Genomic DNA, 14,886 nt, shown 5'->3' with positions numbered 1-14,886 from the left:
TTTGGTAACCTCAGTCAGATCCTCTTTTTCTGATACTGCAATCTTAACTGCCAGATCTCTTTTAAAGGGGCCTGTGCCCATTTACACACACTTGCAATATAGCTTTGTATGCCAGATACACATTCACTTATCAAATACTAGCAGTTCTTGTATTCAGAATTTATTAATTTCTTGGTTTGCGCTCTATTCATGGTTGACACTTCCCCCTCTCCCCTCCATCCTTATTTGTCCTTGAAGATAGACAATTGTGTAGAATGGTCTTCAGTGATCTCCAGGTGTGAGAGTAGGGAGGGAATTAATCTCTTTTCAGATCTGGACTTTTAATAGGTATATAGAAGAGGCCATTCATTTTTATAACATAAAAGTGGCTTCTAAGATAATGGAGCAGTCCTTTGTACTCCAGTGTTTCGTTGTGGCACTGAGGTGACTCTGGGCTATGGTGGGTCCTGACCGTGTGGTGGATCCAGGAAGCCTTTTTCAATTTTGTGTCTTTTATAGGACTAGCCCAGCTAAGTGCAGAGAAGCTTGGCTTAACCACCTAAGGTTAACTAATTGTATTTGGCCAGTGCAACTTGAGAAACCATTTAGGGAGAAGTCTTTGATATGTGTTTCTAGAGAGAGTGCCCACACTAGTAAAAATCTCAGCTCTTGAATATGTAAGTGTTGACTTTATTACTTAAAAATACATCTAGGCACCCACAACTATAGCAGTTTCTTCTCTGTTTTTCTTCCTGTTATTTTATCCTTCCCTGAATCGATTACCCTTTAAGGGAGCACAGTTCTAATTTGGAATAAAGATTCCAAGCCTGCCTTACTTTGTTGTACTTCTAGACAACTTGACCTTACTGTAAACAGCTATGGGTAGAGCAGAGATTTCTATCCTAAAGGACCATGGGAAAATGTTTTCTCATGAGGAACTTTTTCTATGTCTGAGCATAATGATGGAAAGCACCTGCTTAATTTGTTATAACTAATTATCCATTAACATGTAACCTTTTTCCTCAGAATATTCCATTCCATCTCCACTTGGCTGCTGAGCCTCACTAGCTCTACTTTGTATACCTTCATTAATCTAACTTTGTACCACTCTTGTTGGATTTTTTTTTTTGTCTTCTCAAAATATTACCCTTGTTCCAACTCAAACAAGAGGTTCTGGACAGCACTGCACACCGACATTCTGCATTTGTATTTGAATGCTTCTCCCCTTAAAAACTCTTCAGAATAAAGCAATATCTTGACCCAGCAAGAAAATGTGTAAAGCACACTGAACCAATTCTTCACCATAATCAACTATGATATTAAATGGGGGTAAATATTTGGCCATCTGGGTATGCTTAGAAACAGTACTAAACACAGTTTGAAAGTGATGGTATAAAGGATACAGTTGTTTCACACCATCATTATGTTGGAGTATTTGCTTTTTAAATTAATAGGAAGTTAATACTATTATTGGGAATGTTGCTCTTAATCAGTTGCCACTGTTTTACCGTGAGTGTTTAAGATACGTAGTGTCGAGGCTGATTCTTCAAAGTTCCATCTGTTTATTTTTCTAGATCTTTGTGTCTCTGCAGCATACAGTACAATATTCTTCCTCCACACTAAATTCAGTAGGCATTGAACTTTCGTAGGAACAGACTTTGGCAAATGCTTCTAGAAATCCCTACCGTAACGGTTTCCTTTTCTTCAGCCTTGGTGAATTGTCTGCAGCCCAGCTCTTCTCTCTATGGCTCTGGTGTCTGCTACTTAAGGTGCCAGAGCTTAAATGATTAACCCCTTTTTCTTGAGGCTGCAAGCTCTGCTTTTGTCTAGCAACAGCTGCTCAGAAAGATGAGCTTTAATTGTATATAACCTTAAAAGAAAGCTGTCTGAAGTTAGGTGAATTGTGAAAGTAGGCTGTTGATGGAAACGGAAGCTTGAAGAGCAGCTGGGTCAGGCTGGTAATTGATCTCAGTGCACTGGGGCCCTTTACCAAGTTGGGACAAGCAGGGCTGCTGGAGGAGTGTGGGAGGGGGTTAATGTGCCCTTGCAGAGGACTTCTTTCCTTAAAGACTCGAAAAAGCTATTATTTACTGAAGCAGCCTTTACAAGGCATAAGGCTGTGTTTCTGTGTTGGAAGATGAAATTGGAAAGGAACTCCCCAGTTGCTGAATAAGCTTTTCTAGCTTTTCTTCCACTTTTCACTTCATGTATACATATCAAATGTTTATTGTGTTTTATTCAGATACTCAGCCACTTGCGGACTTTATTAATGCTAAACTGATGGATTTTGATTACAGGATAAAGCCAAGGAAGATTATAGTCAGGCTGTTGACTGGTGTATCAAGGTGATTTCTGACTACAGAATTCGAATCGGTAAGCGAGGGAACCCAGTGCTATTAGTAAAATTAAAGAGTATGAAAGCCTTTTAAATTTGTTAATATTAATCCATGAAGAGTAGGACAGAAGGAAGTGAGCTCTGAGGTGTTTTTTAATTCATTTAGTTTAGAGAATTGAGGGTTGTTTAGGAAGGGGGAGATTGTAGAGTTCTTTTTCTTAAAAATGATTAAGAACAAATTAGGTCTTCCTCTCCTCTTGACTGAAGCTGCCTAAAGGCAGGGAATTAAACTTTATGAACCTTCTAGGTTCTATTTTACTTATCTGAGCAGTTTTTCATTTTCTAAAGTCTTGGAAGAGGTATGGGGCCTACTCTCCTCTATCTCCAGGGTAACTGAAATTTTACTATATTGTGAGTTCATGGGCCCCATGACTCGAGGTAAATGGACAGGGATGTGCATTAGTAGCATAAACTCCCATCTGAAAAAAGGGAAGAGTGGGTTTAAACAAAAGGCTAGTTTTTCCTTGAAGTCTTCACAAGGAGGATGTTTGAATCCAAGCTTTGCTCTATCCGTTCACCTCTAGGGAGGCTTACACTTGGAAAAAATACTAAATATTACTTTGACTAGCCCAGACCCAAAATAATAAGTGTTTTCCATTCCTGCTGCCTCATTTAAGGCTGGACAAGGGCTGTCTGGGTCAGTCTTAGAATAGCAAACACCCAAATACCAGGTATTTTGATCTAGAAAAAAATGCTTCCTAAGTGGCTAGCTATTTGTGTGAACAATCCCGTTTTACATTTCTTTTGTACAGGTTGTGGTTCTTTTGCAGGATCTTTCCTGGAATATTACTCTGCTGATATTAGTAAGTACAGCTATGCTTTTCTAATTCTGTCTTTCTTTATCCTTCAAAAACACAGAAGTATTTAATGCCATCCAGTGGACTCTGTTAGAGCGGAAGCAGTCAGCACAGCAGGGGTTCTTGCTGGCTCTCCTGTAGTCTACTCAGGGTAAATTGGCCTCTGGGACCGAGTTTGAATTTGGTGCCCTCAGGGCAGTTTCAAATTCCGCCCAGGTTGGGAGCTTAGAGCAGGGAAGGCTTTACCTCAGTTCCCACAGAAGGCAGCTGCCCAGGGCTGAGGGGGGAGTGCCATCCCCACCATGACTATTTCTGTGTCCCTTGCTCATGGGCCTGAGATAGGAAGCACTCAGTGCACCCCAGTCCTGACACTGTTGAGAGAAAAATCTCTGCTGATAACAGAGTTAATGAAATGTTTCACAATTACACAGATTTAGATTGGGGGCTATATAAAGCATAATTCAATTGCATAAATTTTGTCACTCTAACATACTGATTTGTTGACATCGTTCTTCCTGCCATGAAAGGAGTTAAGATTAATTTATTTGTCTGGGAAGTTGGGGCCTTTCTCCTACTCCCCTGAAGTTAATTTGGCAATGTGAAAAGTATATGGATCCTTCTCACGAAGGATCAGGAATTCTGTCAGAAGAGGAGTTCTTCATTAGATGCAGTGCTTTACTCTCTTAATTGCCTCACTGAAGTTAGCCAGACTCTTCCCTACGGCCGAGAGAATATTTGTTGGACCAGGGCCAGCTGGCTCCAGTTCCTTAAGTGCCCATCCCCCTCTCTAGAGCAAACCGCAGACTGGTGCAAGCTGATTTTGGACTCTGTATTCATGGACAGAGAGAAATCAGTCTCTCTGGTAATTATTCATCCAGAGCTGAGTTCACAAAAAAAACAACAACAAACAAACCCAAAACATTGGACATCCTTGGGCAGGAGGGGAGTGGAGTACAGGAATGTGGGAAAAGTGCTAGATTAAATGAAGCAGAGCTTGTAGGAGGCTAGCCCCTTGGCTCATTAGCCAAGAAACCAAGTTCTTGCTGATGTGCAGAGGTCTGGACTCAAGTTTAGCAGCTTTGTATATTGAGTCTTGCTTCGTTGTTGGCAGTGATCCAGCAGTTATTAACTATTTGATTGTGGGCAAGTCACTTAATCTGCAAGCCTCGGTTTCCTCATCTAAATAATGAGACACTACTTGCACTCCATACTTCTCGAAGTAGTTCTAAGCAAAGTCTTGCCTAATCTGAAAGCAGGAAAAGGAATGTGAGTAGTATCTAGTATAGAGGGGACCACCCAACTGTACTGCACTGCATGTAGGAGAAGCAGAATTGGATATTTGGGGGATCCAGTCATGTATCCAGACAGTTCTGAGAGTACCAAGAGTAAAAGCTTGTTGAAACACCCTGCCTGTCTTACATGAAATCTTCCCTTTCTCTGGGAAAATCTAGAATCTTAGTATGTTTTCAAAATCTTGCTTATCCCCTGGGGAAAAAAGTAGAGTTTTGTCGACTGAATGTGTCTTTGTTTTCTGTTGTTTGTTTGTATGGTAAACTATTTTACTTTTAAAGCTGATATACCTTTTAGGTTGTCCAGTGAGGAAAGTAATCCAGCAAGCGCCTGTCAAAACAGTGTTTCCCACCCGGAACATGGAAGATGATACCTCCTTGAACAAGAAGCAGCTTTTCAAGAAAATCCTTCCAGACCGAAGGAGGGCAGCCAGAAACAAGGCCAATGAGAAGTTAGTGGAATACATAGTGAATGAAAAGGGGGCAGAGAAACATCTCTTGGCTATTTTAAAAAGCAGAAAAAAATCCAGCTGGCTGAAAGAATTTTTGAATTCAAGTCAGTACTTGACGTGTATTGAAACATACCTTGAGGATGATGAGCAGTTGGACCTTGTGGTGAAATATTTACAAGGAGTCTATCAAAAAATAGACAGCAAAATGCCGACACTAATAAATGGCGATGGAATAAAATTTATTCTGCATGTTCTTTTGCCTGAAGTAAGTTGCTGACTTTATCAGATTCTGATTTTTTGGCTTGGGGTTCTCCTGCCCATTGGCCCAGCAAGATCCCCACTCCAAGGATTAAGTGATGATTGAGCTGAAGAGTTTAAGTGCTGTACCATTTTGCTCAGCACAGCAGTCTGAAGGTTCTTTATGTAGAAACTGAAATATGTTTGAAAATACATTTTAATTAAGTAGGCACTGCTGAGCTGTCCCTGCAGTCTTACCCAAAAAGCTTATACGTGTAACTTAGAATGCTGGCAGCATGGAACATCTATTTTGGAGATTGTAAATCAGTTTTCTAATCATTAGAACCTGTTTTCTCTCCAGTGCCATCAGAAGTCTTCACCGAGTAATTGGGTTTTCACCATTATATCAAATTTCTTGACCATTTTGCAACTGGAGACTGAATAGATATCCAATTTGTATTTAAAAAGTTTTCTTTAGTGACATAGCAAAGTGAGCCAGGTGTATCTTGTATGTGTTCTTGCTGACCTTTAGATGGGGTAACGTAAGAGTGATATTGTCCTGCATGAGGGAGACGACACTCCGTCTGTCTTTATGCCTAGTGGAATCTCATCTAGAATATTATCGCCAGTTCTGGAAGGAACTGGGAACTGTGTCATACAAAAATTGGTTAAAAAAACTAAGAAATTTGATCTGGAGAAGAGAATACTGTGGGAAATACCTGTCTGCAAGTATTTTTAAGCCATTATGTAAAAAAAAAAAAATTAGACTTGTTCTGCTTGGTTTCATGTGACAGAACCAGGAGCAAAATGTGGGAATCACAGAGAAGCAGATTTCAGTTCACTATGAGGGAAAACTTACTAAAAATTAGTGTGGTCTGAATAGGGATCAGCTGCCTTGGTGTAGTTCCTTATCAGTAGTATTGTTCAGGCCAGATGAGCATTTATCAGAAACGTTCTTGAAGGGATTCCTGCTCGGTAATAGGTTGGACTAGATGACTTCTTAGGTGCCCTTTAACCCTGAGATTCTGGGAATGATCAGAATAATATTATCAGGTACTTCTTAATGTGAATTCTTTATTTAAAGATAAACTAAAAATATCCACAGAAACACTTATGTGTTCATTAAACTAATTACCGAACTTTATCAAAATAACATTTGGGGTACCATTAAGTGTGATGAAGTATTATGGCATTATCTTTTACAGGCAATCATTTATGCTATATCTGCAATTGATGAAATAGACTACCAGACAGCTGAAGAGAAATATAGAAAAGGACCATCTGTGAGCAACAGGTATGAAGCTGGTAACATTTCCACACCATTTAAAAATAGATTTCCAAATTCTTTGTTTCCATCAGTTGTTATAATTTTGTTTTAAATGATCTCTATTTATCTACTCTGTAAAAGCTATGAGCATGCCCCAACAAACATTTCACTTATGATCATTTTGTAACAACCATTTGCCCAGTGGCCCAACGTGAAAATCAGATAGTTGTTATCTGAACTAGTACTTGAAATTTGGCAGCCTTACCTTCCCTAATTGTTGGTTTGTTTCCTGTGTAGTTTATATTGTTGCAAATTATTCCTTCCTCTAATATTTTGAGGCAATTTATTTTGTGAACTTAACCAATTAAGAAGAGCGCAGCGTGGAATAGTAAAGAGAAAGCTGGCCTTTGGAATAAGGAAGACCTGATTTCAAGTTAACCTTAGGCAGTGGTGTTACTGTAGTCCAAATGTCTGATTTCTAGACTGGTTATGTGACTTTGGAAATAAGGATGAATTCACGTTGAGGACCTAAAAGAAAACAAGTCGGGACTAGTAAATACTTGGATCTCCTACCTTTTTGGTTTTCAGGGGGATTAATTTTTCTTGGGGAATCACAAGGTCAAGATTGGAATGGTCCCATTAAGGGTATGCTGGAGCCAGCTCGAGCCAGCCCCTGAGAGCCACTTGTTGAGTGTGAGCTTTTATACTGTGGAAATCAGCACACCCAGAAGTGAAGGCTTGGTTTGTGGTTTTGTTCGTTGTCTAGGCTTAATGTTAATGATGAGAAAGAGAATGTTAATAATGCAGATTAAACTTTAAAATGCTGTGCATATTCCTCTACCCTGGCTTCCCTTCCCCTTGAGAGCCAGTTGTTAAGCTTTTACTAGCCCACCTCTGGCACCGTTGTATATTGGCATATAACAAGCAAACCTTTTGGAACTGGTTGAGCCATGCTTTTGTTTAGTTCCTAATGGTCCAGATCAGCTAGGCAGAATGTTCATTCAAAACATTATGGAAAATTGAGGTGTTTAGTCTTGAATATAAGGTCTAGCTAGTTAATTAGGAGCTAATGGATACAATCACTAATCAAGTCTCCTCTCCAAATATATATACATACATACATACATATATATGTATATACACACACACACACACACACACACACACACATACACATATATATATACACACATATATAAAACACAAGCCAAGTGACAGACTGAAGACAAAAACCTGATTTTGTCAGTCTTAAGTAGAAGCCTTTTTTTTTAACATGTTGAATAGGTAGGTCAGAATCATAGATAATTGGGTTATTGGTCATTTCACAGCACAGACGGCTAGGAAAGAAATGAGTTTGAAATTCTTAAATCATATAGGCATAGCCTTATTGTGTAATTTCTGTAAGTGGATGCATGCTTAGGAATTATGGATGGTTAATCAGCTAAGAGGTCTCACTGCCAAAAAACATTCAGCTATTGCAGTTTTTAGGCCAAGTAGAATTTAGGCAGGCTGAATAACTCTGGGAAACTCTTTTCTTTAAATTAAGAAGACCTGGAGGGGCAGCTAGGTGGTGCAATGGATAGGGCTTCAGCTTTGGAGTCAGGAGGACCTGAGTTCAAATATGGCTTCAGACACTTGACACCTACTAGCTGTGTGACCTTGGGCAAGTCACTTAACCCTGACTACATCACCAAAAAGCAACAAAAAAAAAGATAAAGAAAGAGCTGGATGTTAAACTGCCCCATGGACCTAAATTTGACTTCTTTATGAGACGATTGTTAATTATAATGAAGAATAACAAAAAGTTGGAAGGGAATCTTATCTAAACTCCTCATATTACAGATGAGATTGAGTAACCAACTTCTCCATTTGCTTCAAGTCCTAACATCCTAGATCTCAATATGGAAGGGACCTCAGAGGGAATCTAGTCTTTACTCCCACACATTTGATAGATGATGGAACTGAGGCCTAGGGAGGTTAAGAAACTTGGCCCAGGTCATACTGGTAGTAAGCATCAAGATGACAGTTTCAAAGCCAAGACTTGACCTAGGTCTCCCCTCTCCTCACGAAGACAGCCTGTGGGCTTGTGGGAAAAGCATTGAAGTTGAAGCTGTTCTCCTTCTCTTCCATCTCTAGGTCTGTGTAATCTGTCCTAACCTCAGGCTCCAGCCCCTCACTTCTTGAGCCTTCATTTTCCACATCTATAAAATGAGAGGGTTGGGCTGGGAACCTCCAAGGTCTGTTGTAGTGCTAAAATCCCGAAGCCCTCTTAACTGCACTCCACTGACAGCCTTAGCATTACATTGGCCTGTTCATTTCCTTCTTTCTCTTAGAATCTGTCCCTGAACTGCTTCATCCAGACAATTTTGAAATTTTTTTAGAAATTGTTTCCTCACTTGGCAGGACCTAAACATTCTCAGAAGTTAGGGAGGCATCTTAACATAGTGGATAAAACAGTGAGGTTTGAAGTCAGCAAATGTTCGTGTGAGCGCTGGCTCTGCTACTTGATAGCTTTGGGACTCTGGGTAAGACTGTCAGATTCTAGGCTCCTTGCAGACAGTAGATTGTTTGGATTTTAACTTGAGAGCATCTCTTCCCCAGGGGTTATTAGCTTGAAAGTCTATACTCCTTTGCTGCCTCTGTTTCTTCCTTTATGAAATGGGGATAATAATATTTGCAGTACTTACATGAATCTTAAAAAGTGCGATCGAAATTGTAGTGATTCTTTGTCAGTAACACTTTTTTTTTAAACTTAAACTTTAAATTATGTCTGAAGTAAATATAATGAGTTGCTAAAGTAAAGAAATAGGGAAGAGAATTAATGATTTTTGATATTCAGGTGATGGTTTTATGCCATACATTTGTAATATGTATTAATCTAAGGATATCATGGAGTGAATATACAATAAATTGGTTGTGTTATATATAGTATCATATTATAGATAGATGGATCGTTAGATTGATAACCAAATTTGGTCATTGATCCTGCAATCTAAAATGTATATTAAGAGTTTTATGGTTCCAAAGTACTTTTCATACTTTAAAATCTATCCTTACTACCACCTTGTGAAATAGCTTGATCTTTATTTTGCAAACAAGAAAGTGATTTTGTGAAAGTCACACAGCTGGGAAGTGGCAGAGGAAGAGCTTAGGTCTCTATTTTCTGATTCCAAGCCCTATTTATTTCCTTTGGGGAATGCACTTCATGAAGCAGGAGAAAAACATTTCCAAGGTGTATATATATGCCTTGTTTGTGTAATCATAAACATTATTTCAAGGAGGTTGTTAATCTTAATGAATCATGAGCAAATATTTTAGTAGTTTATGATTCTTTTTTGAAGAGTTTGATTATTTTAAAGATGACACAATTCATAGAGTTTTAAAATAAAATATCCTTTGATATAAAAGAATCCTGATTTAATGTTTATTTCCTTCAGGGAAAGAGAAATGTTTGATAAAGAACTTTTAGAGAAAAAACAAGAAACTTACATTGTTGAAGACTGAACCAACTTTTCGGAAAATGTCTCCAGATGTATCAAAACCATAACAGGAAACCTTTGTATTCTAAGTTGGCTCATAGGTATAGTTAGTAACAGATCTTTCTGTGTAAAATTCTCCTTATATTATAAATATGTTTTGTGGAAATGGGAGCTTTCGAAGTGTTTTTAGTTCTTACTGATTTTGGATATGTCTGTTGTTGATTTGGGAGTATATATCCTTTGGATGTGTTCTATGGCACTGCTTAGGAATTTTCAGGGATTCTTTCCTCAGAAAAGCTGTTTACAAAAGTAGTCAGTAGTGTGCATTTCTATTTTTATAACATACTGCAGACCAGTTTCCTACCCCCATCCTTTTTTTGAAATTTGTAATTGCTGGGTAATAAATGTTTGAAGAGACCAACATATTTTGTAGCATTTCTGGTTACTCTTGTGCTATCCCATTTAGTGTAAATTACACCTTGATTTTTTTTTTTGATATTGAAAGAAATCACTGGTATTAGTCTTAAAGTGTGATTGTTTTTTTAATACAGGTTTTGGATATGTAATTGCATAAACATCAATCTTTTTAAAATATTGCTTTATTGATATTCAATATGTTGGGCTTCCTCATAAATATTTTCCCTGCCCCTACTCTCTTTATATTCATTTTGGGAAGAAATTACCTCCGAGAAGTGAAACCTGAGTCAGAGATGTTTTCTTATTTCTAACAGGATAACCACAATTGTGTGTGCAAGAAAGTATAAGTTGCAATATTATCGTAACTATTTTAAATGGAGCTTTTCCAAGTAATCCATAGTGTGAATGGATCTATGAATGCTTACAAATCATGCATTTTTCAAGAATGTGTGACTGAATGAAATTACATTGATTGTCAACCCTTTTGATAGCCCCAGGCCAGATTCTCTCACTACTTATCTTACCTTCCCATGTGCATCTCCATTTTTTGGCTGTGACTGAATCTTAACCTGGCAAGCCTTGGTCTCAGGCATTGTGACAGCTAGATTTCATTGTATCAGCAGACTGGTTCATTTGACCTGATCATCTTAGTTTGATCCCCACAGGCTTTCTGAGTAATGCATTATAGGAAAGTCAAACACTCCTCTTTAAGATTTATCTAGATCATTTGTTGGGAGATAAGTTGGCATTAGAAACAATTGCATTCTCTCTGAGAACAGCCATCGATGTCTAGACCCTGGAAATAAGTAGTCGAATCTTCAGATTCTAATAGGTTTGGGCCATTCAAATTTAGGAAGGACCATCTTATTGGTAACAAAAGACTCAAACTAATGAGTGTTTCAGGCCCAAGTTGATATGAAAGTTTGATTTCTGTGGACTTGAAATGTTAAGAGAAGTTAAATTTATTTTTCAGATTCTTGGTGTGAATATGAATGCTAAAATGTGGTATAAACATGAACTTAGTATAATTTTGTATCCTAGTATGGATGAATTGCACATATTCTTGCTATATATGTGCATGTACATATATTTATGCATATATATGTAAACACATGTATTTGTTATAGTGTATGTGTGTGTGTGTGTGTGTATATGTGTGTATATATATATATATATATATATGAAATTGCTGTGCATATCTTTTTTTTTCCCTTAACAATGATTAGGGAATCTTAAAGATTGTATTTTTGGATTTGGGAGTGGGGTAGGGGGCAGAGAGAAGACTTATCTATTTTCTTAGTCTCAGTATAGCTTTAGAGTCTCGTGTTAATAAGCATATGTGAATATAATTCTAATTGGGCAATTGCACTAAAAATTTGTCACTAAGTTACTGTTTCTTTTTTGAGAGAGGACATAATTTGCACATGCCTGAGTCACACCAAGATCATTATAAGCCAATGATAACTTATATAATGGGCTGTAACCATTTGCAAAGTGAATTTGTAAGTATACAAAATAGAAAGAGAAATGTGAGTTAATTTCTCTTTGCACAACCTAGGGAATATTTGTGCTTGTAAATAGCCTCCTTCCTTAATACCCTTGAGTAAAATCAAAGAAGTCTAAAAAGAAATCCTATTTTTAAGCAATAGAGGCTTTTTTTTATTATTATTATTTCACCTTCCTTTGCCATTTAATCCAAATGAATTGCTTTAAGTATTTTCCATGTTTATAGTTCTACTGAATAAATTCCTGGAATTGGTAAATTCCGAGGTCTGAGAGTCAGCAGCCACTGTCCTTGATCTGTTTGACTTTTCTCTGAATCGTCTCATCAGTCTCTTCCTCAAGCGTAAAGAAGAAATACATTTTCTCCTCACTCTCCATCTTAATATTCCCAGGGAATATGAATCAGTAACTAGTCTGGATACACAGCTGCAGAGCTATTTACAGATCAGAAAGGATCTTGCCTTGCTACTCTCGACAGTGTTTGAAATTGTGTACCACAGCTCATCCATGGACAAATAAAAAAAGGAAGAAATGGGACAAGGGAAGAGAGAGATTTCTTGTATCAGGAGAATAAGCTTTCCGTGTTTCCCACAGTGGTTTTACAGCGTGGGCACTTGTTTTTCTAGCAAAGCTATTGTCCCTCCTCATGGAAGAAGCCTAGACAATTTAACTAATCATTTCTAGTTGAAATTGGTTAGTTCAAAAGCATTTCGCCATGTACTGATAAAAACAACACTGACCTTGGAGGTAGTGCCATCACCATTTTTAATACTGCGCTAAAAATCAAACTGCTTTAGGTAACAAGGTCAAATATGGGTGTGTATGGGTGTTTGTGTGTAAGGAATCTTGTCAGAATGCGAAAAATTCTGGTCATTTTATTCCAAAGTATTTTGATGTGTAACATAAAAAATCTTATACTTGGGAACAGTAGGGACAATTACTTTGCACTTTTTATGTAAAATTAAAAGATAATTGATACAGTTTGTGGGCTTCTTTTGTTAGGGTTGGGGGGGCATACTGGGGGCAGGGGACCAACTGTTGGCATTTTCATTGGGAAGAGTGTCAAAGATCATTGATAGTAGTTGGCATTTATGTAACAATAACTTCACATACATTATCTTCATTTGAACTTCAAGATACTTCAGCTCTATATTGCAAGAAGTATTCCCATTTTATAGATGTGAAGCCAGTAGATGTGTAATTAGGCAAGAAATACGTATTTTCAAGGAAGCTTAATTTTAAGCACACCCGGGTGTGTTTAATGTTTTATAGGTCATTCATAGGAAAACGTATGTGGGCTGGAAGGGATCTCTGAGGCCTTCCAGTCCAAACTCTCATTTTAGAGATGAGGAAATAACCTAGATAGAGAAGCAAGTGATTTGGCCAAGGTTACATAGGTAGCAGGGGGCAGAACTGGCATGGAAGGCCAAACCCACCGATTCCTAATCCTGGGCCTTGCCCACTGAACAGACACTTCGGAAAGCCCCCTGCTAAGACACAAATGACACTGTCGTTGGCATGGAGGAGCCTGCATTTTATGGGGAGACATACATGGAACAATAATTTCAAAATAATTGGTGAGGTGAGGGCACTGGCATCTTGGGGATCAGCACTGGCTTCCTGGTCGAGGTGACTCGTGAGTTGCATCTTGAAGAAGGCGGAGGCGAGGAGCTGGGCATTTCGGGCCAAGCCAGGGCGCTGCGCTGGGGTACTAAGCACGGGGACCACGAGCTGCACAGGTCGGGTGGATGTCAGAGGCACGGGTAGTCAAGCCCAGAAGGTTCATCTGGCCGGAGCCGCACTGGGAAGGACTGGACATGCCGCAGAGGCATGAGGGAGCCCACAGGGGCTGCTTTGCAGTGGTCCAGAACCCAGGGCCCCTGACTGCAAATTCAGGGCTGGCTCCAGGAAACACCCGAGAATCACGCTCAGTTGTACGTACAGCCGCAGCCGCCGAAGTGCAGAACTGGAGGCAGTCAGGGAAGGCTTCTTAGAGGATGGATTTTAAAATGCTAATGTTGCGATCAGTATATAGCCTGCTCCACAAAGTAAAGCCATTGCTCTTAGCAACCCCGTCGGGCAGCCCGGGCAAACCTTCCTATTCCCATCGCACAGGGTGAAGAAACAGCCTGGGAGGGCAGAGTTCACCCGCTTGCGGTGGTCATATTGCCCAGGCAGGGACTTGGATCTTCAAGGTAGATGCTGCCCCCTCCTTGGTGTTTCCACTCGCTTAATAGACGTTGATTAGATTTGTTGGATTGGTGCCCTTCCTGGGACCCTGCCTTTCTCTCTCGGACACCCCCTGAGGTCCCATTCCAACCTGGGTTCCTGGCTAGACTGCAGGAAGCCTAGCTCCGGACTTCGGAGCACTCGGCAGGAGTGAAAGGTTTGGGGTAAGAGCAGCTGAACTCTCCCTTTGAGAAGCCAGGAGTGGTGAATAAAGCTGGGCATTCCAACCCCCGGGGGGTAACGGTCAAAGGATGCCTTGAAGACCTTTACAAGTAAAAGGAGGTCGGTTTAAACGTTGCCGACAGTTAACTCAGACAAACTAAAATTTCTGCCGAAACCCGGGATCGAACCAGGGACCTTTAGATCTTCAGTCTAACGCTCTCCCAACTGAGCTATTTCGGCTGCGAAAAGTGCTTGTTTCACTATCCTCATTCAGTGAAAGCTGACACTTCCGGGCTGCTCCTTTCTTCAACCTCATTTCTGATGAGCGTATTATCAGAGGTTCTAAAAGGAGTTCTCCACCCTCCTCTTTTTTTCCTTAAGTTGAAAGTAGTAAAAACTCAGGGTAGAAACAGATAATTGGAGTAGATAATCTGAAAAGGTCCAAGTCCTTCCCAATTGGGATTTCCGCTTCCCATCTCTGACATTCCATGTTCTAAGGTCCCTCCCAGCTCTGACATCCCGTCATGTTCTCAGAGCCCTTCCAATTTTGATACCCAAGCTTCAAAGATTCCCTTCTAGCTGACATTCTTTATGACTTGTAAGAGCCCTGCCAGCTCTGACATTCTGGGTTCCAGGAGCCCTCCCGGGTCTGATATCCTTTGTTCTAAGGGGCCCTCTTA

General features: G+C 39.5%; 1 protein-coding gene and 1 non-coding gene across 7 annotated transcripts in view; one reads left to right on the top strand and one right to left on the bottom strand.

Moving 5' to 3' along the window:
* Positions 1-10,061, top strand: part of PWWP3A (PWWP domain containing 3A, DNA repair factor) — a 28,455-nt gene extending 18,394 nt beyond the window's left edge. For all 6 annotated transcript variants that reach the window (XM_027853205.1, XM_027853200.1, XM_027853201.1 and 3 more), the window contains 5 exons: positions 2,277-2,352; positions 3,127-3,177; positions 4,759-5,177; positions 6,355-6,443; positions 9,854-10,061. In XM_027853205.1, coding sequence (XP_027709006.1) covers positions 2,277-2,352; positions 3,127-3,177; positions 4,759-5,177; positions 6,355-6,443; positions 9,854-9,920 — 702 coding nt within the window. In that variant the 3' untranslated portion in view covers positions 9,921-10,061. The remainder of the gene's footprint in view (positions 1-2,276; positions 2,353-3,126; positions 3,178-4,758; positions 5,178-6,354; positions 6,444-9,853) is intronic.
* A 4,312-nt stretch (positions 10,062-14,373) lies between these two features.
* TRNAF-GAA lies at positions 14,374-14,446 on the bottom strand. Its single transcript has one exon. It is a non-coding gene; the product is annotated as a tRNA-Phe (tRNA).
* Between the last annotated feature and the right edge of the window lie 440 nt (positions 14,447-14,886).

Source organism: Vombatus ursinus, unplaced genomic scaffold, assembly GCF_900497805.2.
Source record: "Vombatus ursinus unplaced genomic scaffold, bare-nosed wombat genome assembly UNPS02009918.1, whole genome shotgun sequence".
In the NCBI taxonomy this organism is placed as follows: domain Eukaryota; kingdom Metazoa; phylum Chordata; class Mammalia; order Diprotodontia; family Vombatidae; genus Vombatus; species Vombatus ursinus.
The sequence above is the reverse complement of the archived record's forward strand: the minus strand, read 5'-3'. Positions and strand labels throughout refer to the sequence as shown.